At 51.4% G+C, this 27181-nt stretch overlaps 1 protein-coding gene across 11 annotated transcripts in view; it reads right to left on the bottom strand.

The window, feature by feature from the left end:
* The window catches only part of CUX2 (cut like homeobox 2), a 281761-nt gene that overhangs the window by 16061 nt on the left and 238519 nt on the right, over window positions 1–27181 (bottom strand). For 10 of the 11 annotated variants that reach the window (XM_027044198.2, XM_027044201.2, XM_027044194.2 and 7 more), the window contains 14 exons: window positions 25901–26035; window positions 22763–22886; window positions 20886–20962; window positions 19950–20016; window positions 17387–17435; window positions 13733–13837; window positions 10383–10574; window positions 10223–10281; window positions 9684–9732; window positions 9491–9611; window positions 7587–8261; window positions 6618–6719; window positions 1375–2165; window positions 474–633 (listed from right to left, as the gene is read on the bottom strand). In XM_027044198.2, the coding sequence (XP_026899999.1) occupies window positions 474–633; window positions 1375–2165; window positions 6618–6719; window positions 7587–8261; window positions 9491–9611; window positions 9684–9732; window positions 10223–10281; window positions 10383–10574; window positions 13733–13837; window positions 17387–17435; window positions 19950–20016; window positions 20886–20962; window positions 22763–22886; window positions 25901–26035 (2706 nt within the window). The remainder of the gene's footprint in view (window positions 1–473; window positions 634–1374; window positions 2166–6617; window positions 6720–7586; window positions 8262–9490; window positions 9612–9683; window positions 9733–10222; window positions 10282–10382; window positions 10575–13732; window positions 13838–17386; window positions 17436–19949; window positions 20017–20885; window positions 20963–22762; window positions 22887–25900; window positions 26036–27181) is intronic. The other variant, XM_027044195.2, reaches the window with a different exon arrangement.

Below are 27181 nucleotides of genomic sequence, written 5' to 3'. Positions count from 1 at the left end.
GTTGATCCCTGCACTTCACCAGGACTGACTGACCTGCCCACTGCTCATCATGGCAGAGGGAGCCTAGACTTCCTAGAGTCCCTCCCCTGACTCCATCCTTCCATTTCTAGCTCTATGACTTTGGGCAACTCTCTGAGCCTCAGTTTCCTCACTCAGGCAACATTCAGACTCCAGCTTGCCTGTGCATCATTAATGGATGGATAACAGCCCAAATGTCTGTGCTAAGGATTCTGAGGCTGAATGCTGGGTCGCTTGGAAAAAGAGATCAGTCAGTGATTCTGGTCAGGGGATGGGAGGGCAGCTCTGCATCCAAAGAAGATTTTCTCCGCTTGCTGTAGGCACCTAGGCGCCACCTAGAGTTTAAAACCACCGGGGCAGACGTCATCCCTCTGGTTGAAGGAAGGACGAAAAGCAGGGAGACCATCTAGGGGCACACTGGCAGTAGCCCACGAGAGGGTCCCGACCACACTCACCCTGAGAGGCGCTGGGCTGCTGGCTGATGGCCTGGCCGAGCTGGTCTGAGAGCCACAGCTGCATGCGGATGAAGGGCTCTCGCCCCTTCTGTGTCAGCTTGCTCCACGGCTTCGGCCGGGACAGCATGTCGCTCACACTGCCCTGTGACAGGCCCAGCACCTGGGGATGGGCGGAGCAGGAAGTGTAGGGAGGCAGGCCCCTGGGACCCCGGCCATCCCCTCCCTCCCTCTCTGCAGGACACTTGGCCCACTGTTCACTCTGATTCCCTGGGAGGCCAGGGCTGCCTTGATTTGTTCTTCATTTCCCAGGTGCCTGCTGTGTGCCTGTGCTGTGCCCACCCCACTCCCCCCCCACTATCGGCAGTGCCCATCCAGATATCCCTACGTGTAAGAATCCTTCTTGATTTTAAGCCCCCTCAAAAGCCCCCTCCTCTAGGAAGAGGTGTCTTCCCTTGACGTCATTCCTCCTCCTCTCAACTCACCTGACTCTTGACCTGCTCCTCTGCCAAGGGCAGAAGTGATGTTCAAAACTACTTAACCACTGGTATTGCAGGGGAACCCTGGCTGGGCTGAGCCTTAACCCTTTAGTGGCTGGACCACTGGGAGGAACGGAGGGTTCTGGAGGAGGAGAGGTAAGTGGCTACTCCTAACCAGAGGGAAGCATTTCACTGCTTTAACAACCATAGAACTGAATGTCAGCCCAGCCCTCCCTTCCCACAGGGCCCAGGGACGAGTGGATGCAGGAAAAAGGGTTGGGGGTCATGCAGACCTGGGTTTGAATTCTGCTTTTGCCTTGTTCCTGTTCATGCACACAACCTGTCTTTTCAAGACCATGAACACTGGGGGCTGGGTCCTCCGGTGGTCCACCCGCCCCAGGTCCCGTGGGCCCCACTATCTTCACCTTCTCCCCAAAGATCCTCTGGCAGATTCCATTCTTGGCCAGCTTCTCCTTGACCTGGCGCGTCAGCTCCAGTGTATCCACCTCCCGGTACATGTAAAGCTCGTACTGCTCGGGGGTCAGGGGCGGCACGGTAGGCTTCAGTGTGCGGGGCACGTACGCTGGGTAGTAGGCCAGCCGCCCACCGCTGCCCGCCTCGGGGACGCCACCTTCGGCCTTCAGCTCGCCCACTCTGGGAGGCTCATCCTCGCCCCCCGCCGCTTCGTCCTCGGGGGCCGTGGGGGCCTCGTCCCCACGGGGCCAGGCCCGCCCGTTGGGCTGTCCGGAGTAGCCGGAGGAGGAGGAGGAGAGGGAGGGTGAGACAGAGGTGTAGGGGCGGCTGAGCAGGCCACGGTCCGAGGCCCAGTGGTGGTCGAAGTAGCCGGCGTCGCCAATCTCCGACTTGACCTTCCGGATGATGCTCTGCACGAAGGCAGCAGGGGACAAGACCGTGAGGGAGGTCTGTGTGGCGCTGCTGCTGGTTCCCCCGCCGCCACCACCACCGCTGCTGTCCTCCTGCTTGACATAGGTCGGAGCCCCATTCTGGCTCGCAGTGGCCAGCGAGGGCCGCTCTGGGGGCGAGGGAGGCACCGAGCGGCCCCGGGGGCCGGCCTCCATCTCCAGCAGGGCCTGCTGTTGCGCCTGCATCTCGCGGCGCGCTTGCTCCAGAATGTTCTTGATGGCATCTTCCGAGGTGCTGGCGGGGGCTGTGCCGTTGGTGATGCCCAGTGGGGCCGTGGAGTTCTTGGACTCACCTGTGGGGAGGAGGACAGGGTGGCCAGAGGCCCACGGTCAGGGGCATGGTTTCAAGGGCAAAGATGTTCACGGCATCTGTGTAAGTATACTTTGGAGATACTGTGGAGATACTGCAATAAAACCAGTCAAATGAATTTTTTGGTTTCCGAGTGTATACAAAAATTATGTTTATGCTGCACCGTAGTCTACCTGGTGTGCAACAGCATTATGCCTCAGAAAAACCCCAACGTACATACCTTAACTAAAAAATACTTCATCACTCAAAAATGCCAACCATCACCTGAGCTTTCAGGAAGCCCTAATCTCTGACCACAGATTATCATAACAAATAGAGTAATAATGAAAGCATTGGAAATACTGAGAGAATTGCCCAAATGTCACACAGAGACACCGAGTGAGTAAATGCTGGAACAATGCTGCTGACAGACTTGCTTGACACAGGGTTGCCACAAACCTTTAGTTTAAACCAAGAGCAACATCTATAAAGCACAACGAAATGCACTCAAAAGAGGTATGCCTGTGTTTATGCCAGCAAAACGTTGGCAGCAACCTCTGTGTCCAACAATCGGGGGTTGGATAAATTATGGTCCGTCCGTATGGCAGAATAATTATTAGACAGCCATCACAAACCAGGTAGACAGAGATTTTAGCCTATGTAGAGAAAGTGCTCATGGGGAAAATGTAACGTAAAAAAAGACCTGTCTTTTAAATGTGCTAAGATCCATCTATGCAAATGTCAAAGACAAGAAAAACACTACAGCACACAAAATAAGCCGCTTCACTTACTCTAATAGCAAAATAATGGCATGAGCCCAAATGCTCACGGAGAACAGAAAGGATAATGAATAGTGACATGGTCACACAAACAGAATGCTATCCAGTGGTGGCTGCCCAACATTGTGAATATGCTAAATGCCATGGAATTGTTCACTTTAAAACGGTTAGTAAATTTTGCCTCAATTAAAATAAAAGAGTACTGCATGCCTGTTGCAGACAGTTAAGAAAGCAAAACTTAAGATGAAAAGAAAAATCCCCTTGATCTCTCTCTCAAAGGCAACCACGTGAAATCTCCTCACGTATTTCCTTTGGGCTGCTTTCTAACTTCATACATGGGGCGATCATACTTGATGTGGGAGTGTAGCCCGGTTTGCCCCCACCCAGTATCAACATGAGTATTTTGTCTTATGATGAGAAGTTCTATCTTTCATGGCTGCCTATGCCACGTGAAGGTATAGTCTCTGCTTTATTTACCTGATCCCCCACTGCTGGACAGTTAGGTTGTTTCTAGTTTGTCACTGCTGTGAGCAACGATAAAGGAATAGCTTGTATATAAATCTTTGTCCCCATCCTGGATATTTCCCTCAATTCCCAGAGTAGAACTCTCGAGCTAGCAGTTAGCCATATTTGTCTCCTCCCTGGGGGGCTGTTAGTTGCTTTCACTCTTGTCAGGGGCATGGGGCAACAACCCGGGCACTTTTTCCCTTGCCCTCTCCTCACAGACCCTGCATGGAACGCCCCTGGCTGGCCCGCTCTGCAGTGATGTTGCCTTTTTAATCTCCGTGCTGTCTTGTGTGTTGTTTCTGACCCTTCCACCCCCATGGGAGAGCACTGTACAGGGAGCCAGGAGACCTGGGTTCTCCCTTGGCCTCTGTGTAACTGTGAGTATATCTCTCCCTCTCTGGTCTCAGCTGTCCTGTTGTTTAATAGAAGAGTTCTATTAGTCTTTTTCTCATGGTTCTTTTCACTCCACTATTGTGTCTCGTTCACAGCTGTAACCTGTTTCCAGTATGCAGTACGTGCTTAACCAATGTTTACTGAATGACTGCCTCTCTTGCTACAGGAGCCGATCAAGAAGAAAGAAACTAAGGTATACATAGATGGGCCTCAGTGGATTATTTGGATGGGGCAGTGTAGGCTCCTAGCAGGGTAAGCATCCTCTGCCCCTCCCAGGGACCAGGCAGGGGGAGGGCCCTTGGCTCTCCAGCAGCAGAGGCTTGGGAATCGAGACACTTGCTCGGAGGTGCCACCAGGGGGCAGCAGACACCACAAAGCGGGAGCATGGAAGCCAGCATCAGGTTCAAAGTCCGCTACAGTCTACACTGTGCTGTGCTACACAGTGCTGGGTGCAGGGATGCAAGTTGGTCCCTGGCTGCAAAAAACCCTCAGACTGATAGGAAGTACAGACATATCAGCAGAGGCATGTGTAACATGAACAAATGCAACAAGAGAGAGAAAAATAATGACGATGTTAACTATGATGATGGCTGGATCTTCAGGGGCACCTTCGACATGCCAGGCCCTCAGGCTGAGTGCTTGCCAGTCCTATTCTCACACAAGATCCTCACACAACAATAGGAAAGGAGTACTAATACTGTGCCTATTTTAAATGTAAGACAATGGAGGCACAGAGAGGCTAAGTAACTTTTCCAAGGTCACACAGCTAATAAACAGCAGAGCCAAAATTTGCAGCCAGGCCACTCTGGCTCCACTGCACCAAGCAATATAGGTGATTATAGGGGGTCCAAGGAGGATCAGTATCCATTCCATCCGGATTGAGGTGGGGGTTTCCTGGATGAGGTGACTTCTGAGTTGAATTGTGAATTGGCCAGGGGTGAGGACAACATTAGGGGCATAGGGAATAGCATGAGAATGGACATGGCTATAAGCATTTCATTCGAGAAGGATTGGGGGTTGGGAGGAGTCAAGACCATAGGGCCTGTAGGCCTTGTTGAGGAGCTGGGGTTTTTTAATTAAAAAATAAAAATTTATTTTATAGAGAGAGTGCAAGCAAGTAGGGGAGAAGGGCAGAGGGAAAGAGAGAGAATCTCAAGCAGGCTCCACACACAGTGCGAGCCCACCCAGGGGCATGGGGCTCAATCCCACGACTCTGAGATCACGACCTGAGCTGCAACCAAGAACTGGAGGCTCAATCAACTGAGCCACCCAGGCACCCTGAGGATCTGGGATTTTTATCTTGAGGGCAATGGGGAGGAGCTGTGGAAGTGACATGACCCTGTGTATGCTCCAGAAAGATCTCTCTGGCCTCTGGGTGGAGAATGGGCTGCAGTGGGACCTAGAATATCACTGGCAAGACCAGTGAAGAGGCTAATGAAACAGTCCCAGCAAGTGATGATGGTGGCAGTCCAGGACAGCCTCTCACCCCGCCTGGGTGTCAGGCACCATCTTCGACAGGTTCCCAGTCCTGAGCTGGTGGGTTCGGGGAGGGGGAGGAGGGTGGGTGCAGAGAGGGAGTTCTGTCTCAGACACACTGACTCTTCGATGTCAGTGCGGGACCCTGGTGGACATTCCCAGCCAGCAGCTGGCTTATGGCTCCATAACTCTCGAGAGAGGTGTGGCCCGGAGATGGGATGTTTTGGCTGTTGTTGGAACTTCCAGGAGTGGACCAACTCACCTAAGAAACATCAGACTAAAGTCAGAGGGCCTGGGGGGCACCCTGCGTTTGAGGGGCTGATGGAGAATGTACACTCTGGTAGGCTAAATGAGGGTCTCCCAAAGGCACTCACGTCCCAGTCCCTGGGACCCGAACCGTGACTTCACACAGCAAAGGGGACTTGCAAATGTGATTAAGTTAGGGGTCTTGAGATCCTGGGTTCTGTGGGTGGGCCCCACATCATCACAAGGGTGCTTGTGAGAGGAAGTAGGAGGATCAGAGACAGAGAGGAAGATGCTATGATGCTGGGTTTGAGGATGCAGGAGGGGCCGTGAAGCAAGGAATGTGGGCGCCTCCAGAAGCTCGAGAAGGTAAGGAAATGGATTCTCCCTGGAGCCTCTAGAGGGAACACAGCCCTGCTGACACCTTGACTCTAGCCCAGTGAGGCTGACTGTGGCCTTTGGGACTGTGAGAGAATAAACTGTGTTGTTTTTAGCCACCGAGTCTGTGGCCGAACAGTAGCACGAGGAGGCTAATATAGGGCCCTGGGAAAGTGTAGAAGGTGCAGTCTGGGAGGTAGGAGGAAGGCAGGAAAACAGGGTCTTCTTGGGAACTAGAAAGTGGAGGAGGTGCAGGAAGGAGGGTGAGGCTTAGAGCGTTGTTCTTGACAAGCTCCTGTGTGACTACTGGTCACTGTGTCTCCTCAAAGTTGAGGACATCCGGACAATCCAGACCAGTGCTGCAGCAGTCACTGGGTGTCTCCTACGGCGTCTCACTTGTCACCTTGCAATGTGGCCAGTGAGGCTGAAGAACTGAAGCTGTAGTTTTATTTAACTTTAAACAATTTGAATGGATATAGTCACACATGGCTGGTGGCTGCCGTGCCAACCTGGACCTGGTGCTTTCCAGGCCCAGACCTTGCTTGGTGCAGGTTGGCTGGCAAAGCAGTTCTGACCTGCTCGGAATCCCCGCTGTGGTGGATGAAGGTGGACCAGGCCTTACCTCCTGCTCTGGGCAGTCCCTGGAGGCCTCAGGCCTCACCTGCTGTGGTCACACTCACCCCCTTTCTGGGACTCGATCTCTTTCTTGGCCTGTTCCAGGATGCTCTTGATGGCGTCATCTGAGCCTGTCTCTGGTGTGCGGATTCTTGGGGTGATACTGCCTGGGGGAGGCAAGGGGGCATCTGTCAGGGGGACCTGCATGTTGGGGGTCAGTCCCTGGAGCTGGGCAGGGTGAAGGGTTGGTCCCCTCCTCCCTCGAGGGCTCCAGGGCCAGGGCTGGGAGAGGGAAGGCCAGACCTTGAGTGCGTGTGGCAAGACCGCTGTTTAGCCAGTCTGTGTAACAAACTGGATCTACAAATGATTCTGACTTGAAATAGTATTAGTATTAATATTAATAATAATATGATAACAATGATGGCTGCCACTACCATAGCTAACAGTTCTCAAACAGTTACTATGTTCCAGGTGCTGTACTAAGTAGCTTATACTCATTTAACCCTCATAGGAAGCTGGCAGATGGGGACAGATGGGGATACTGAGGCATGTCACTCAGTGGGTGAATGGCAGAGCTGGAACTCAAAACTCAGGTGTTTATGAGGTCAAAGCCTGGGCCATTCACATGGATTACCCTAAAAATCAAGTCTGGCAAGGTTGGCAGGAACCCAGGCCATCTCATGGATGGGTGAACTGAGGCTTGGAGGTCTTCAGGAAATACCTGCCAGGGCAGCTCCTGGGCCCAGCCTTTTCCCCACAATGATCAGCCTGAGCTGTCCCATTAGGCCCATGTGGGGAGCAAGAGGTAGCCAAAGGCCCCAGGAAGGAGGGACAAGGATACATTTCGTTATTTTATAAAGGGGGAGGCTGAGGCACAGACAGGCAAAGTCATTTGCCCCAGGTGACAAAGCTGGGAGGTGGCAGAACTAGGCTATGACCCCAGAGCCTGTGTTCTCAGCCCCCAGCCAGCCTTTTGCCCTGGGCTTGGCTGGGGAGGCTGGGCCCCAGCCCCTCACCTCGGGATGGGCCCTCACCTCGCTGCCGCACCTGGATGGTCCTCAGAGCCAGCACGTTCTGCTCATCCGACAGGAACTGCTTCATCTTGATGAAGGGCTCCTTGCCCTTCACTGTGAGCTTGCGCCAGGGCTTGGGCCGGGCCAGGATCTCGCTGACCGAGCCCTGTGACAGCCCCAGTACATAGTGGCCAAACACCCGCTGCCCGATGTTGTGTTTGAGCAGCTGCTCCTTCACCTGGAATGCAATCTCCGCCGTGTCCAGCTGCTCCTCCTCGGTTCCGGCCCCTGCCCCAGCTGTGCTGCCCCCACCCCCATCTACAGGCTCGGGGGCCCCGGGTGGCTCAGGGCCAGGAGCTGGGGTGGCAGGGGCCGTGGGCGGCTTGGTGCCATAGAAGGCTGGGGGGAACACCAGCAGGCCACCCGCCTCCCCCTTGAAGGTGGCCGGGGGCATCATATGTTTGGACAGCAGTGTGTCCCCTGCCAGTCTGTCCCCAGACGCCAGGCTGGGGAAGGGGGACAATGAGAAAGTCCTTGGGCCATCGGGGCCCAGGCCAGGGCCCAGCAGGGGCTGCCCAGGGCTGGGGGACAGTGGGTCTTCAGGCCCTGGCGGTGGCGGGAGCTGTGGAGGCGATGGGTAGGACTGCTCTGTGCCCAGGGAGTCCTTGATGGAATCATCCTCTGAAGGGTCCTCCTCTAGAATGCCAAGAGAGACAGATGGAGGAAAAGAGGAGAGACAGAGAGAAAGACAGAAGCAGACAGTGATGGGGGTGGGGAGAGAGAGAGAGAGAGAGAAAGAGAGAGGGACAGAGAGAGAGAGGAAGAGAGACAAGGAAAGAAATCATGAGAGTGACACCCAGAGAGTGACACCAGAGAAACAGATAGGGAAACAGACAGAAATAAGAGAGATGCACAGGGGAGATGGGATGCACAGGGGAGGGAAATAAGAGGGATGCGCAGGGGAGACATGGAGAGAGGCAGCGAGGCAGAGCCAGCGTGAAAGGCAGAAAGGGACAGAAAGGCACAGAGACAGAGATAGAAAGTGGGAGGCAGAGAGACAGTGTAAGACAGAAAGACACACACATGAGGGAGAAATTCAGGGGGAGGACGAGGGGAGAGAGGGCAGCAGGGTGGGGGAGAGAAGTGTTATAGGCATCCAGCGGTACTAAAAGCTACCCTTCTGATTCTGAAATCCCTACCTGTGCAGGCCTGGCCCACATTCCAGTTCTGGGCAGCCACCCCCACCCCATCAAGAACACTCATTGAGCACTTGTTACGTGCTAGCACCTGGCCCCGAGGTGGGGAGTTCAGATCAATGCCCACCTCAGCAGGATACCCGTTCCTGGTGCCTGCCTTCCAGCCCTCCTCGTCCTAGGCATCCTATGTGTTTGCACTCCCCGTGTGAACAGCACCCACAAAGTGGATCCATTATTGACCCCATTTTATAGATGAGGAAACAGAGGCAGCACAGAGAGTCTTGGCTGGGGCCACATGGCGACAAAGTCACGGAGCCACTGTGTGGGGAGAAGAGCTGAGGAGGTGATCTGGGGAGACAGCAGTGTCTACAGGCCATTCCCAGCAGCCTGCTGTGGGGGGTGCAATGTGAATGCCCTCCTTGTGCCCTGTGACCTCTTCCTGCTGCTCACCAAGGATCGGGGATGAGTTGGAGCCTTTTGGAGGGCCTTGGGAGGGCCTGGGTGAGCTGTGTGAGGAAGGCAAGTGTGGACACTGTGCGGGACACTGCCAGCTGGCTTGGCCATGGAGAGCACCCAGCTCAGCACCAGGCACACAGCGGGTGCTCGATCAATGTGCACCCTTTTCTCCATCACTCTCCTGCTTGCATGGGAGGCAGTGGAGAAGGCCAGAGGCCCACAAACAGCCCCCACCCCGGCCCCTTGGCCCCAAGAGCATCCTGCCTCCCCTACCAGGGCTGGTCAGAAGACCAGGCTTTTCCAGAAGGAATTTCTGCGTGGGGAAGAAGGCCTCCTTTGCCATGAGCAACGAGTCTTCGGGCTTGGACATGCCCTGAGGAGACAAGAAGCTGGGCTGAGAGGGCATGGTGGGCAGACGGCTCTCAAGGTCAGCTTGCAACGCAGGGACAGTGGCGGGAACACTCACCTGCGGGAGGCTGCAGGTGCTAGAGGCCAGCTTCATGGCTTTCAGAATGCTGCCAGAGAAAGTGGAGAGAGTCCAAGGCCAGCCACATTCTCGGGGCTTCGGGAGAGGTCTTGAGAGATACTTCCTCTAGCTCATCTTCCCCGATTGAGAACAACTGCCCCACCCCGTGGACCCTACATAACACTGGACTCAGGGCAACGACAGGCCTTGAGTAGCAGGCCTGTGAACCGGTTCCATCGATACCTGGAGAGGTGTTGCATTAACCCACTCCCACACTCGCGGGTCCCAGCCAACCTGATCACAAGGCACTGATCCCAGCACTGACCACAAGGCTACCCTGCGTGCTCTCCAATAGGTGGCTCTTGATGGCAAAGGGCCATGCATGGTTAGATTTTGATACCCAAGGTGCCATGGAGAGGAGACAAGGGCATCACAAAATGGGGTGTGGTGGGAGGAGGAAGATCATGCACTTTGCCAAGGGCCCCGCACTGCCAAGGAAGAGGGCTGGGGGTTCTGTGGAGCCCTCCTCTGCTGAGTACCTCAGCTCTGTTTTAATTTCTTCATAGTCAGACTGTGCCTGGAGCTTCTCTTCCAGCTTCTAGAGGAGAAAATAAAGATGGTTCAAGGCTGGTCCGCGTCGTTCTGTCTGGGGATGCCCTGCCTAGATCCTATCTGCACACCTCCTCTCCCAAGGGCTACCTCTATGGCTTCAGACTTGGCCGTGAGCTGCCGCTCCAGGTCCGCAATCTGGTTGGCAGAGGTCTCCTCCAGTTCCTGCAGAGAATTCTGGAGGTGCTGCACATCCTTCAGCAGCCGCAGGATCTCCCGATCCTTGGAGGCCAGGGCAGCCTCAAGCCGGGGGCCTGAGCACAGCGCGAAGTTCACCTTATCCTGAGGACAGAGTGGGGCTTTGAGGGGCTGGGAGGTGCGGGGCAGGGGGCTGCAGGGCTCCACCCCTGAATCCCAAACAGAATGGGAAATCCATCTATGGCATGGCCCCCACGCCGCGCACCCCAGAGTGACTCAGCTCCTCCTTACAGGCTCTGGCTTTCCTCTTTCTTACCTCTGAGCCTTTGCTCAGGCCAGTCCTACCAGCCTGGATGATTTCCCTCTATTATTCAAACTGAGGGGGAATGGGCAGAGGAGGTTTTCTGGAGAAAGATGGGTCCAAACTGTGATGAAGTTTAAGAACAAGTTAGTGATTTGGAAAATCGCTTGGCAGCATTCACCAAGGGCAGACGTGTTTCTGCTTGGTATGTGTAGGGAAAAGCAGCTATCTATGCACCAAGATACACATGTGAACACCAAGATGAATATTCATAGCAATTCTCTCTGTAACAGCCCCAAATTGGGCTCCAAATGCCTCCAAGTGCCCTCCAACCAGAGAATGGATGAACAGGTTGTGGTACATCCACACAACGGAACACTATACAGCATTGAAAATGGATAATCTACAACTACTAACACCGGCATGAATCACTCTCTCGGATATACTATGAAGTGAAAGAAGCTAGACACAAAAGTGTGTGTGTGTGTGTGTGTGTGTGTGTTCCAATTAAGATCAGGTAATGAAAACAGGCACACCCCAGCTGTGCTGTTATAAGTCAGGAGAGCGGTTCCCCTTGGGGAGTAGCCCCCGAATGGGAACACAGGAGGGCATTATTCTGGGTGTTGGAAATGTTCTACTTATTGAACTGGTTGCTGGTTACAGTATCTCTGAAAAACTCAACATGCTATACACTTATGATAAGCTGATAAGCACATTTTTTCTTATATATATTATACTTCAGAACACATTTGTTAAAAAGGAACGAAAAAAAAAAAGGGCAATACCCAGTGAGGAAGTGGTAGGGACTGGGTATTCCCAGCAGAGGTTACCTCACAGATAAAGGTTTAGGTTTCTACACTGGGCACAGTTCCTATCCCAGCGAGATGTTTCCGCTCCATTCCAGGCAGACCCTCAGGGTTAGATGTGAGACCTTGCAGCTACTGCCCTCAGCCCCAAGCCCCATGGCTCCTCCAGATTTTAGGAAATGGCCCCTTTGTCCTGGAAAAAGACAAAGGAGGTTGATGTTTGGGAGGGCCTGAAGTCGGGCTGGTCCTGAGCTCAGTTACAAATGAATCTAAGAAGCGTTAGAAAAAACAAAACAAAACAAAACAAAACAAAACAAAACAAAACAGAAAACACAACCTACCACTACCAATACTGGCTATTCTTCCAGGGAGATAAATGCCAATTAAAACAGGAAGCGGATGCCATTAACACATTAAGTTAATTAGCATCGAGCGCCACTGTTGTGCTCAGAAAAACTCACCCTCCAAACCGGCAAAATTCCCTATGGCTGATTAGCACAGGCATTTGCTGGGTTCCACGGGGGTTAATTAAGAACCACTGGCAAATTCGTTCTGAGGTGTCCTCATGAGCTCTCTTGCCTTCAGCCTCTCTTGTGCTCACTCTTTGTGTTGTACAGATATACAGGCACATTGCCATATACACACTGCCTCCTGGGACACAGACACAGGGGGACACACCTACAGACATAGCACACACTGACACAAGGACCTGCTGGAGTCCTCCTGCTGACATGCAGACACACAGAAATACCCAGGTATTAAAGAGATATACTCAGATGGACATGTCACTGTGACACACAGAGACACGTATGTGCTCAGAGATCACATGAGCCGTGGGCAAAAACACCTCAGACACACCCCAAACCTACTACTACTACTACGAATAATATCATCAAATATCCACTGAGCAGAGACTACAGGGTAAGCCCTGTTTTAGGTACTTTACGTGTAATCCTCCCAATAGCTCTACAAGGCAGGTCCAGGTCTTACTTGTACAGATGAGGAAACCGAGGCACAGTTAGATTAAGGATACAGTTATTTGCCCAAAGGCCACCAACAGACACACACATTCATAGTAACACATGTTCATGGAGACATATTCCAATCTTTAAACAGAAAGACAGACACAGGCACACCGGTCTATGTACCAGGGTGTCGGCTGAAGTGAAAACCATGCTGGCCATTTCAGGTTCATGGGTGGAGACTGCAAATCACCCTGGAGCAGACCCGTTATTATGTAAGGAATTGGGAATCTAGTCCCTTGGTATGCAGAGATCTGGAAAGAAGGTGGACCAGCTTACAGAAGAAACCCGAGGCTTTCTGGGAGAGGAGCAATGGAGATTCTTTTTTTTTTTTTTTTTTTTAATGTAGGCTCCATGCCCAACATAGGGCTTGAACTCACTACCCTGAGATCAAGAGCTGCTCTACTGACTGAGCCAGCCAGGTGTCTTGAAATGGAGACCTTAACACACGACAGAAGGGTAGGTTGGGGTGGCTCTGAATGATATCTCTATGACTCCAGGACCCCAGAGGGGCACCAACCAGGAGGAAAGAAAAAGATGCACTAACTAAGCAGGCTTAACACAGGAACCTCAAGGTTGACGACTAAAGACTGGTTCTTTGTAGCACGTGGCTGTCTGGGAAGCCCTCCTGGAATCATGTTTTCGGAACTAAGGGCTGACGGGAGTGTCAGTCTCCCATCTCAAGTTAAGCGGTCCCACTGCGGTCTGGCAGGAATTGAGAACCAGTGGTCAATAGCGACACCTGGTGGCAACCGCCAAACCGCACCGCCACTCTACAGCTCCAATTACCTCCCTCCCACCCATTCTTGCCAGGCATCTGTCAATAGAAATGGTCCTCTTTGGCCTGAGTAAGTTGCTGGCATTTTTGGACAATTTGGAGTAAAGAACGGCCTCCAAAGGAGGATGCTGGACTTCCTATTAATCACATATGGAAGCCTGAGCTTGAAGAGAGCTCTGGCTGTAATTTGACCGTCGGCTGGTAAAGCAAGTCATAGTAATTATAGTAAACTATGCATTGACCTGGGCAATGCTATGCCCACTGTATCCACATACAGTCATGTGCATAATTTCACACAGATGCACATGACTGACTCACAAGACGTCATCCACATATTCATACTCACCAACACGGCGTTTCCCAACCTTTCCCTCTGACTCTCCCACCATCCTTACCCCACTGGGTCCCTGGGGGGAGCAGCAGGCCAGGCGGATAGAGCTGTTGACTGAGGCGAGTTGTTCTCGAAGACTTTCTACCTCCCGCTGGGCAGCCTCAGCTCGCTGCGGGTGGTGGTGGGGGGGGGAGAATTGGGGCAAGCGCAGTTAAGAGGTGAACAGGGCCATCCTGGATCCCACCATGGCCCTCTGCCATCACTCTGCATGCCTCAGGCAGGGCTGGGCCTTTGTCTCCAGCTCCCATGTCACCTAGCATGGAATGGGGCCTGGATGGAGGGTCTGCAGAGGTGGCTTCCATGAGCTGTGGCAGGCCCTTGGGCAAGTCACTTCCCCTCTCTGGGTCTCAGTTTTCCTCTTGTGAAATGGGGCAATGAAATACATCTACTGCAGAGGTGTTCCGAAATACATCTAAATCAGAATGCCAGTTTACTGAACTGGGTCTATGGTAGATCTTAACTCCTCAAAAATTTCTAAGAAAAAAGCCTGGAAGAGAGACTCCAAGAGTTAACAATGTAGCCTTGTGGCTTTAGAAAGAAATCTGTACTTTGTCACTCCCTGGTTGTGTGACCTTAGGCAAGAGACTTCATCTGCCCAGCCTCAGTTTCCCTATTTGTAAAATGGGGATGATAAAAGTAACTACCTTCTAGGGTTGTTTTGCAAAGTAAGTGATCTGGTAAAATACAGCTCATTAGGTATCTTAGCCAGGTGCTTGACACATATAAATGTGTCAGTAATTGGTTAACTTTACTAAAACTGGAAGAGCTGTGACTATTTTTTCCCTCAGCTGGTGGTGCAGGTTATACTGATTATGGTTGACTTACACGCTGACCTTGGCAATTAAGATGCTATGCCTATTATATGCACATGGAGACCCACACACATCCATGTTCACATTTTGGTAATTTATTTTTTTAACGGATTTGTTCATTTACTTACTGGTATCCTGCCTTGTTACAGAAATGGTTCAAGACAGTTTTGTTTTGGCAAAGGTTTTGGGTGTGTGGGGCTGTAGAGAAATACTTTTATGTTTCCGCACAGTTTGGGCTTTCCAAGCAAGTCTGACTGAAATTTAGGATGTGGGCAAAATGACAAGCCTGGAAATCAGCTTGTGACTGATTAGCCAGGAAGAACTGCAGAGGGATTTACCTCTCTGAAGGCATGTGTCTACATGTCAATGGCGGATGACATCCCCTGGGTTGGAAAGCTGGGTTTAAAGTTGCTAGAAACCTACCAGTCTTATCTTCCCCTGGAGAGAAGCATTTGCACTCCACATGTGAAGAACCCAGGATCCTCACCCTTCTGTTCATACTGGCACTTGGGAGGTAGTTTTCTCCCTCTCTCAGAAAGTTCCTCTCCTATATAACGACCCAGAGTCACATGGTGGGGGGAGGGGTTTCCTTGCCCACAGTACAAACTCTGGTGCATGCGGGGTGCTGATTCTTGTCACCTCAGGGGTAAGAACTGGGGCGAACTGGCAGGGTTATTACTAGTAATATCAACCTGCTCTGCTCCAGAATCCTCTTGTTCACATTCTGGATAATATTAATACAGATTTAAAAAACCCTAATATGATGACATTTATTTTCTTCTCCATAATTTCTATAATGAAGTTTTACTTTTAAACTCAGAAAAGAAACATTAAAAAAATTGTTTCCTATCCAAACTACTCTAAGAGCTTTGTTCTCGAGCCTACTTGACGGGCAAAGATCCAAAAGTTTGATGACACACAATACTGGCGAGCTATAAGGAAACAGGACCTCTTTTAACTTGCTACAGTGAGTGTAAATTGGTACAATTTCACGGTGGGGTGGGGGCAGTTTGGCCACATCTGTCAAATAAAAACGCACAGATCCTCAGCCCAGTAATTCCACTTCTAAGAATTTACCCTATGTAAATTCACACGTGGCTCACGCACGTGTGAAAAGATATCCGTGCAAGGGCGTTCACTGTGGTACCGATGATGATGGTAAAGGATTGGAAATACCATAAATCTTCATCAACGGGGGACTGGTTAGACCACGGTGGGCAAACTGCAGCCTGATGCCTGTTTCGTAAATTAAATTTTTCTAGTACACAGCCACACTCATTCACTTGCATACCGTCTGCGCTTTCACATACAGCGAAGCTGAACAGCTGTGTCAGAGACCCGCGTACCTAAACATACTTAGGCTCTGACCCTTTACGGAAAGTCTGCCATCCCTGGGTTGGGAGACAGTGCGTCCATGTACTACAATGCTACAGGCAGTAAAACAGACGGACTACTTTTATACAGATATGGAATGAGTTCTAAGATATACACACGGAAAAAATAAGGCTCAGAAGGGTGGGTATAGTATATATTATAGTTTGTGTTTTAAAAAGGGGTAAAAGTAGATAGATTCATGGGCTTGTGAATGGATCTCTAGAAGGGACCTTAGAAATAGGTAAGAGAGGCTGCCAGGGGGAGGGGAACCGGAGAGCCAAGTTGGGGAGGGAGAAGGGAGTTCAAACTTTTTGAGTTTTGAACTATGTAAATGTATTGCCTATTCAAAAACATCACCCTACGAATGCTACCCTTTTCTAAGTTTCCTCTACAGGCGGGAGCAGGGCTGCCCTTATGCCTGCACAGCCATCCTCTGGGCCTTTGCTCCTGCTGTGCCTTCTCCTGGAATGCCTTTCCTCCAGAGAACGGCCCCTGGGCTTCAGGACCCAGCTGCAAAGTGTGCTCCTCTGGGGAAATGACCACTTGCTCTGTCATCCTGCTGGCCCCTCTTGGCCATGTCCCTGGCTGCTGGCACTGCAGGGACCCGGGGGCAAGTAGAGATGTGTTGGGCCCTTGAGACTCCAGACAAGACCCCATGGCCACACCTCGCCTCCTTTCAGAGTCTTGCCAGCTTTGTCTACCAGACAGCAACACATCTGAGGCCAGAAGGCAGAGCGCAGGACCCTTTCTACGTAAGTGATAACGGGGACTCGTAGAGGTTAAAGGGCTTTTAAGGACCCGGGCTGGGACTAGAAGATGGGGCCCCAAGGAAGTTTGGGTCCACTCAGTGCTCAGCTGGTGTGGCTGGGATCAAGTGAGAAGGCTGCAGGAGGCCCCTGGTGGGGAGGGAGGGAAAGAAGCCGCTAGGGCTTGTCCCTTGTCACCACCCCAGGCTCTGTGGAACATGGTTCCTCATACAGTCTGGTTGGGACAGACCCACCGCCCAGCTTGGCCTGCAGGCTGGGCTCACCAGTCACTGCTCTGCTGCCTTCCTCCTGCTGTCTGGAGACACCTGGAAAATGTCACCTGCACAGCAGCCACCGGGGAAGGGCACCGGCTTTTCTCTGTAGGCAGCCTCCTGGCCTTTACCCAGGCTGTTCCCTGGCCTGGAATGCCATCCCTCTACATTTTCAATTTATTCGACAGGTGTCAGCAACATGGCCCTTCCTCCAGGACGTCTTCTTCCCTGACCCTTGTGTCTGGTCAGGTGCCCCTTCCCTGACTGTTGCTGCCTGAGTCACCCTATTTCTGAGTGTTCTGCCAGCATCCCCCCTCCTTCTTCTGGGAGCTCAGGGTCCCAAACATCTCCCAGCCCTAGCACTCAGCATGGCACACGGTTCGATACATGTTGATTGGGTTCAGTCCCTTTCCCCCTTCACCCGAGACCCCCACCCTGGCACACGTCTTCTCACCTGATTAGCCTTCTCCAAGTTGGTCATGATCAGGCCGACTTCATCTGCCCTGAGACAGAAAGATAAGACCCTGAGAAGGGCTTCCGGCAGCCACCAGGCTGATAGCCCCAGCCCCTGCCTGAACCTAAGGGTCTTGCAATGGAAGGCTGAGGAGGCTGCCCCCCCTACCCTTCCTACTGGAGAGAAACCAGGCTGGGAGGAAAAGAGCTCAGGCTCTGGGGGAATGGGAACAGGGCCTCAGCACTGCGCCCCTTCCGGGCAGCCTGGCCTCCCGCCTCCCCCAGGGGTCCATTCTCTTAAGCTGTCCACAGAGCTACCAGGTGTTTGCCCCTGCTGGGCCTTCTACCCAGGATCCCCTTCCTTAAGAGAACAGGACCCTGAGCTTTAAAGCCCAGCTCTGGGGCACCTGGGAGGCTCAGTCAGTTAAGCATCTGACTTCAGCTCAGGTCATGATCTCACAGTTCATGAGTTTGAGCCCTGCATCGGGCTCACCGCTGTCAGCACAAAGCTGACACTTCGGATCATCTGTGTCCTTCTTTCTCTGCCTTTTCCCTGCTCACACACGAGCTCTCTCTCTAAGATAAAACATTAAAAAAAAAAAAAAAAGATGGGAGTGCAAGCTGGTGCAGCCACTCTGGAAAACAGTATGGAGGTTCCTCAAAAAACTAAAAATACAACTACCCTACGACCCAGCAATTGCACTACTAGGTGTTTATCCAAGGGAAACAGGTGTGCTGTTTTGAAGGGACACGTGCACCCCAATGTTTATAGCAGCACTATCGACAAGAGCCAAAGTATGGAAAGAGCCCAGATGTCCATCGACGGATGAATGGGTAAAAAAGATGTGGTATATATATACAATGGAGTATTACTCAGCAATCAAAAAGAATGGAATCTTGCCATTGGCAACTATGTGGATGGAACTGGAGGGTATTATGCTAAGTGAAATTAGTCAGTCAGAGAAAGACAAATATCATATGACTTCACTGATATGAGGACTTTGAGACAAAACAGATGAACATAAGGGAAGGGAAACAAAAATAATATAAAAACAGGGAGGGGGACAAAACAGAAGAGACTCTTAAATATAGAGAACAAACTGGGGGTTGGTGGAGGGGTTGTGGGAGGGGGATGGGCTAAATGGGGAAGGGGCATTAAGGAACCTAGTCTTGAAATCATTGTTGCACTATATGCTAACTAATTTGGATGTAAATTAAAAATAAAATAAAATTAAAGAAAAAAAAAAAGCACGTACTGGCTAATGCAGCAATATTTCCAAGGGTATAAAACACTGCAAAAAGTTTTATGCCACCAGGAAGCCACAGTAATCCAGTTTCAAGGATAGAGAAGAAAATGTCGTGCAGGAAGCGTATGACAAACCACTTCAAACTGGTGTGGAAACGAAGAGAGCAGGCATCCAGGATCTGCAAGGTCACTGCTGTGCTGGCACTGGCGGCCCGGCCCCTGCTGGATGCCTGCCCCCCTCCCACCACCGTGCCCTCCAGCCTTTTGTATTAAAATTGGTGGGAGTAGAAAAAAAAAAAAGAAAAGAAAATTTTAAAACCTAGCTCTAAAGTGTCCTCCTGGGAGGCCTCTCTCAACTTACCCCCAGGGTGGTCGCCCTCCAACCCCCAGATTGCCAGCATCGAGGGGGCCAGGACAGGCCTCATCCACCTTGGCTGCCTCTCGGCTGAGTGTGGGGTGGGGGACACAAGAGGCCTGCGGGGAGTATCTGGTGACTCTAAGCCGCGCATGCTTTAGGCATGTTTGGGGCCTTCTTCCGTGCAAGCTGTCCCCCTGCCGCCAGCACTCAACCCGGCATTGCATTCTTCACGTGGTCATCTCCTTCTCGTTTTTGGGTTGCATTCTGAAGGTCATCTCCTTAGGGAAGTCCTCCGTGACTACCCTGGGTAATAGGACCCGCCCTCCCTGTTATTCTCTCTTGCTGCTCTCTGCTCTCAGTTCTTCCCTTCTTAGTGTTCACCAGGTGCCCAGAACAGGGCCGAGCATACAGTAAGTGCTCAACAGTATCTGTGAAGGAGCGAATTTATCACTGTATATCATCAGTTATCATCTGTCTCTTCTCTTTAGCTGGGGTCAGGGCCACGTTCTGATGTTTCTTCCAGGGACCCAACACAGCACTGGGTAAACAGTAGGTGCTAAATAAGTGTTTGTGGAATAAGTGATGTCTTATGGCCACGTTGAGTCCAGAGTAATTTAAGTGAATGACACTCGGCTGAGGATTGGCCTGGGTTGCTGTGGTGAAGACAGTCCTAGGAGGTTGGGGTGATGGGGAGGCCCCTGCCCAGCAGACCCTGCTCCGCCACGACCCAGAATGTCATGTATACTCTGTGGTGCATGAATGGCACAGCAAATGACTGGTGAACAGCTGTGTGCCTATGGGGGTGGGGAACACAGGGTGCTTAAAGAAACAGGTGCTTCCGGCGGTGAGTCAGAGGGAGAAGACTCAGAAAGAGAAGGCATATTTGAGAGGGTCAGAGGGAAGAGGCATGTCTGGGAGGGTCAGAGGGAGGAGGCATACCTCAGCAGGGTGTTCACTTACTTGGATGCTGCCTCCTCATCGTATTTCCGCCGCAGTTCCAACAGCTCTGTCTGTGTGGCCTTTAACGCTGGGAAAAAGTAAAGAGCCAGGGTGAAGTGCCCCCTGCTTTCCCCAGGAACCCACTCCTGCTGCAGGGCCCAGAAAGTAGAATGAGGTTCAAGGTAGTGAAGGAAGACCTTTCTTTTGAAGGTCTTTAGAACCAGTGATAGGTAGAGCTTCCTGCCCTTGGAGGGGCTTCAAGCCAGTCGGAGGGCAGATGAGATCACCCTCTAGGAGTTTATGAAGCTCAGGGGACCCAGGCAAGTGGTAGGGGTCTGTCTATCCCATGGCCTTGGGTATGAGCTACCCAACATGCTTAGGTCACTCCAGGACCTGGGTGGAGCCATCCATCCATGAGCTCACCCATCCCGAGGTCTGGACCTGGCAGGTGAGGGGGACAGGGAGGAGCAATGAAGTCAACGGATATGTGTATATTATAATAAATGGGAGATTTCTCATAAAATTCCAGATTTCTGAATCTCCAAAAAATCTTGGTGACATTGGGCCATATGGCAGTGGCTGGCTGGTGCTCAGCAGTGGCCATCTCTTAGTCAAGGCCCAGGTCCTCTAGTTTGCTCCAGATCCCACCCTTTCCTACGGCTTTCCCTAATCTGGCTGCTTGTTTGTGTGTCTGGCCCCTACAGGCACTGCCTTTGCCACCCCTGATTTAATTCTACTTCTCAAGGCCTCTCTCCACGGCATTATGGCCTCTGGGGACGGGGCTCGGACCCCCCACTGGGTCCACTTCCACTTCCTTCCCAAATTCCCCTCTTGCCTTCCTGATTCTAGAATACCTGAGCCTGTGTTCACAGTGTCACTGTCCCCTTCTCCTCCTCCTCCTGGTCTGACGGGGCTGGGGAGCTGCACGGGGCCAGGGAACACATGCCAGATACATACCTGAATGTAGGACTTTGATCTTTTCCTCTGCCTCCCCCAGTCTGGCTGCCAAAGTGATTTGTACTTCTTGAAGGCCCCTGCAGAGAGACTGGGCCTGCTCAGAATGGCTCTGCTCGTGCCTGTGTGGATGGGCCCTGCCTGGGTCCCCAAGGTGGCCCTCCTGTCTTCCTACCCCTCTCACCTGTTCTCTGTAATCTACACCCCTGCCTTTTTACAGGGTCCTTCAACGTGACGTTCAGGCATTTGGCCACTTTGCTGTTTTGCTGACTGTGTGGCAGCATTTGGGTGGACCTACATCAGGTAGTGGCTTTGCCTCTCTGGGCCTCAGTTTCCTCATCTGTACAATAAGGTTTCTAGTGGGGTTTGCCTCTGTGAGTGTTGTGAAACACCTTCAGTATGATGCCTGGTACCCAGTGTTCCCTCAATATCATTAGTTACTATTCCTGTCCCCGGGGAGGCATTTTTTCCCTTCTCTGTGTCAGGAGTTGGGGATGGTCATCCAGCCCACTATAGCCTAGAGCTTAGGTGTGATACAAGTGTCTCAGCAGAGAAACAGGGGCCCTAGCTGGACTGGGGGAAGGTTTATACAAAGCTTGGGTCTTATGTTGTCTGAATCAGAGACTCTAGAGAAGGAACTTTACCTCTGATCCTACACCCTCACCCTCTCACTGAGGGTGAGGTGTGTGTTACACATTGGCAAAGTGGGTGTCTCACTCAAACCACTCCAGCCACATTCATCTCCTTGCTGGTCAAACACACCAGGCATGTTTCTACCTTAGGGCCTTTGCACTGGCTGTCCCCTCTGCGTAGAACATTCTTCCCCTATATATCTTCAAGTTTCACCCCCACCCTCTCAGGGCTTTCCTCACCTTCTCAGTGAGGCCTCCCCTTATACCCTATTTAAAACTTCAGCCTCAGTGTCATCCCCCCTTCTCTGCTTTCTTTTCCTTCACGACCCTTATCTTCATGTAGCAGACTTTATCTTGTTTAACTTGTGTCTTCCTCATGAGAAGGTAAACTCCAGGAGGGCAGGGAGGTTTGTCCATTTGTTCACTGCTGTGTCCCTAGATCAGTGCTTGACACACAGCAGGTGGTCCCATAAGTACATGGAATGAATGAATAAAGGAATAAGTGAATGAAAGGCTAAATGTAATGACCACCATGAAACTGGCCTAGAAAAGCCCCAAGAATCCAGAAATTATAATAATCCAGGTATTACTGCTCCCACATCAGCTGTAAGGGCAACCATCTACTGACATATTCCCAGTGAGCACTGAGCTAAGTGCATACATTCATTCTGACCGGAGACTAGGAGTTGATATGGCCTGCCCACCTGATCAGGCTTTGGCACCCAGTTGTCCAATCACACACGAATCTCAGGGTTGCTGTGAATGTATTCTGCAGATGGGGTTAACATCTGCAGTCAGCTGGCGTTAAGTAAAGGAGAATAATCTCAATACTGTGGGTGGGCCTCATCCAACCAGTTGCAAGTCTTAAAAATAAAACTGAGGAAGAATTCTGCCGCCAGACTGCAGCACTGACTCCCGCCTGACAGTTTCCAGCCTGCTGGTTAGCTCTACCAATTCAGACTTGCCAGCCCCAACTGTGTGAACTAAGTCCTTGAAATACACGTCTTAATTAATTAAAATAAAAAATCCTTCCAGTTTTATTTCTCTGGGGAACCCTGCCTAATATACCACCATTGATCCCATTTCCCAGCTGGGAAAACTGAAGCTCAGACAGGTGATGTGACCTGCCCAGGGCTGGCCACTGAACCAGGCCTGGATCTCTATCTCCAACCTGAATCCAGATTCCCTGATGGTCCCACCTCCCAGCCAGGTGGGGCAGCAGGGCCCCGCCTGTTCCTCCCCACTCACTTTTGTTTCTCTGCCTCATTTCTCTGCAGCAAAGTTTCTGTCAGGAGGGCTTTGCCAGGAATGCCTGGGAGGCGGCTCCCCTCGGTCAGCGTGGGTCCGGCCGGAGACGTCCCCTCTCTCTGCTCTGGAGGGAGGAAAAGAGGGAAAACCGCCCATCGCTGGAAGCGACATGGCAGCCAGAGCCGCCTTCTGCAAACTGGACAGATTGGCAGTGCTGGGATAAGAGTTGATTTCTCAAACTCGAGTGTTAGAGAGAGTGCGGCTGTGGAGACCTGCCATCACATGGTCGGCTGGGTTGTAGCCGTGGGGGGTGTGTGTGCACAAAAGTCAAGTCCCCATAGTGCCAGCCTCAGACAGCAGGCCCAGGTGCTTCCTTTGCCCTCTTGGACCTGTTCTAGCCTCCTTGGCCTTCTTACTTTTTTAAGAGTCATGGGCAAGTATACATAACATGAAATTCACCGTTTTAACCATTTTGAAGTATACAATTCAGTGACATTTAGTACATTCACAGTATTGTGCAACCCTTAGCACTAATTCCAGAACACTGTCATCACCCCAAAAGGAAACCTGTCCCCATTAAGCAGTCACGCCTTTTCCCCCTCCCCCAGCCCTTGGCAACCACTAATCTGCTTTCTGTCCGTGGGGATTTGCATATCCTGGATATTTCATATCACTGGAATCACACATAATGTATGTCCTGTTGTGTCTGGCTTCTTTCACTTAGCAAACTGTTTTGAGGTTCATCTAGGTTTGTTTTTATGGTTAAATAATATTCCATTTTACGGATATGTCATAAATGTTTTCCCATTCATCTGCTGGTAGACATTTGGGTTGTTTTCACCTTTGGTTGTTGTGAATAGCCCTGCTGTGAATATGTGCACATGCGTTTCTGTTTGAGCTGTTTTCAGTTCTTTGGAGTATATATTACCTAGGAGTGAAATGGCCGGGCCATGGGGTAACTCTAGGTTTAACTTCCCCTCTCCGTAGGTGGTGGCACATACTCAGATGCTCAGTCATAGCTGACCTCACCTGCAGGTGCCCCTGGGCAGGGCCCACATCAGTTCTACCTTTGCAAGCCCCTGGTGGCTCCTGTAGGGGATCAGTGTGTGCCTTTGGTACTGAATTTTTCATGGAGAGAAAGGCTGCTCAAGGGCCGGCCATCAAGCGTGGATGTCTCAAGAATTCCAAAATCTGGGCTCCTGCCCTTGGGCCTCAGTCAGTTAAGTTCAGTCCTGGTTGTTAAACTCCTACTGTGAGCCTGGCACAGCAGGGTGAGTGCAGGGCTGGGCAGTGTGCAGAGTGAGGGCCTGACAGAGCAGTCAGGGCCTGGCTCGTTCTTACACACGCACACATACACTGGGAATATTCCAGGGGCTGAGGCCACAGAAGTGAACAAACAAACAAGGTCTGACCCTTACGATGCAGAGTAACAAGTACTCTCAAGGAGAGACATAGCCTAGGGCCAAGGGCAAGAGCCCTTGGTTTGAATCCCTGCTTGGCCACCTGTTGCTTCTGAGATTCAGTTACCCCTTTGTAAAATGGGGCCAGTGGTACCTCAGAAGGTTGATATAAGATGACAGTGGGACACTGTGTGAAAGGCACCTGGCACAGAGCAAATGCTCTGAAGAGGCAGTTCCCACAACTACTATTATTTGATAGAAGGAAGTTCAAACCCTAGAGGCACCTAGAGGGACAAGCTGGCTTGTCAGGGAGGCTGGAAGGGCATTCTGGGTACGGGAAGAGAGTTGGCAAAAGTGCTGTATTTTAGTCACCATAAATCTTCCCCAGAAGACTCTGCCCAGGACTAGGCATATAGCAGGTGTCCACTAGGCACTGGGGGGATGGGAGGGGGCTGTGAAATTGGGAGTGTGCCACAGCAGTCAAACTTTGATTTGGCATGCCTCAGGCCATTATCTTCTCCACAACTCTAGGAGGTAGACCAGGGTTCTGCAAAGACAGCCCTTGGACCAAATCTGGCCCACTGCCTGTTCTGTTTATGAAGTGTTACTGGAATATAGCCACACCCACTCATTTATGTTTTATGGCTTTTTTTTTTTTTTTAACAGTGTTTAGTAGCTGTAACAGAAAGCCTACAAAGCCTGAAATATTTACTCTCTGGCCCTTTACCAAAAAAAAAAAAAAAAAAAAAAAAAAAAAAAAAAAAAAAGAGAGAGAAGGTAATCTTGCTGAATTTTGAGGTGAATCCTCCTCATTTATTCCTTGGACAAGTATCCCTAAACCTGACTCTTCTCTGCTTAATTTTCCTCCTAATCTTTCTCACCATGTGAAATACTATATATTTAACATTTATTGGTTGACAGTCAGTCTCTCCTCTATAAGGTCAGTGCCACGAGGGCAAGGATTTTTGTCTGTTTTGCTCCTGGCTATGTCCCCAGTGCCTATGACAGTGCTGGGCTTGAAGCTCAATGAACACCTTTAGATGGCTACCAAGAGCTTTCAAGTGCACATTTGCTTCTCCCCATGGAGACCTTCTACCTCGCCTGCCAGAGGTAACCACCATGATGAATTTTGTTCATCATTTTCTTGATTTTAAACATTTTTATCACAATATATGTATACCTAAACTATATTTTTAGCTTTTCTAGTCTTTTGACTTGTCTTATCTGGTGCTGAGACAGTGCTGTATTCATATCCTGTTTCCCTCTACTCCTGGGCACAGAATAGATTTTCCAGGCTCCTTTGCAACTGGGTGTGGCCATATGAATGAGTTTTGGCCAATGACAAGTGGCTGTGGAAGTGAATCGGGCCGCTTCTGAGCCTGGATCCATAAACCTCAGTATGACCCTCCACATTTTTTCTTTGCCTGTTGGCAAGTTGTCCACAGTCACTGTGACTCTGGATGTCATGTGTTGAAGATGGTGGGACCACCACAGCTGGGTTGCCCGAGTGACTCCATGGAGCATCCTCTCCAACTTCCCACCCTTCAAATATATTAAGCTTCTGGGATTTCGCGTTGGTTTGTTTCTGCAGCGACGTACCCATAACCCATCCTACATCTAAAATGATAAAGTTGAGTTCCTTGCCCCCCGACACCTCCAAAGGCGGCCAAGGTTGGCTGTTGAAGATCCACAGCCTGTTTTTTCATTATGGACATCCCGTGAAAGGCCTTATCAGTACCTTTAGGGCCAAGGAGCTCGGGGTGCCTCTTCCACGAAGTGTGGAGGTCTCGCCGCGGCTGCCCGCTGGGGTCGAAGCTGGGGGGCTGCAGTCTGTCGTCTAGGCCGCGCGCTGCCTCAAACACAGGCACAGGGTCTGCACACACAGAGAGAGGAGCACGGGAGTGGTGGGGGCCCTGAGGGCTGAGGGCTGCCCAGGCTAAGCCCGCAGGGCCTGGGGGGTCCCTCTCAGGATGCTGGCATGGAGGGGACCATGCACAAGAGCCTTCTGGAGTTGCTCTGATGGCTTAGGAGACCAATGTAGAATTTCTGCTTTATGAGGGAGCCGTCTACTTCAGGTACCCTTTCAGTGGAGCGTGTGCCATCCCCAGGGGCATGCGTGTCCTGCCCACCTGGAATACTACTAACGATGATAACTGTCACAGCAAGTGCATTTTCTGGATTCCATGGTGCCATCTGTGGCGGCCATGCGACTGTCTTGCGTGCCTCCAACCACAGGAGGTCATTAAACGAGGACCTCACTCTGAAATCCATCGTGAGGCCAGTCTTCTAAGACAAGGCCTGCAGGCAGCCAGGATGGGGCCGACTCCTGAGGGCCACGGGACTGCTCTGAGCACCAAGGACTCCCCCAGGGCCTGCTCAGCACTGCACAGACTGCTCAGGCCGTCCTGTGTGGATGCTGCCATCCAGTTCCCTGCCTCTCCTTCCTCTGACACTTCTCCCACCTCCCTCCCCATTTTTCTTCCCCTGTGTTTCCTCAATACCATCCACCTACCTACCTATCTAATCCTTGGCGGTACCTCTCAGTGCACCTGGACCAACACACCACCATTTGTTGCACGTGAGGTTGACTGAACAATGGCTTTTCTGGGGGTGAAATACATCCCTGGATGTAAGATACCCCCCAATTTCTCAATAGCTAAAAGATGAGGAATGTGTAGGTCCTTCTGCCTGGAATTGTTTCCCTCCCCACCCTGTCATCTAGGAAGCACTTCCTCTTCCTTCAGATCTAGACGCCAGCACTTCTTCCACGTGACTTTCCCCACTCCCCACCCTCGGCAGGTACTACAAACACCCGGGTAATGCCAGAGGTTGGTGTGGCATCTTCTAGGCTACAAAGCTGTTCACGGGCATGGGCTCCCGTGATGCTCCCAGCATCCCCCGGAGGCTGGCTTGGATCCAACTCATTTTCACAGATGAGGAAACCAGCTCAGGGAAGCCAGGTGACTTGAAGGGCAGAGGTGAGTTTCAAGTCTGGGTCTCTTTCTCAGATGCCGCAAAG

This window comes from Acinonyx jubatus, chromosome D3, assembly GCF_027475565.1.
Source record: "Acinonyx jubatus isolate Ajub_Pintada_27869175 chromosome D3, VMU_Ajub_asm_v1.0, whole genome shotgun sequence".
Lineage (NCBI taxonomy): Eukaryota > Metazoa > Chordata > Mammalia > Carnivora > Felidae > Acinonyx > Acinonyx jubatus.
Note: the sequence above shows the minus strand (reverse complement) of the source record. Positions and strands in the feature narration are given on the sequence as shown.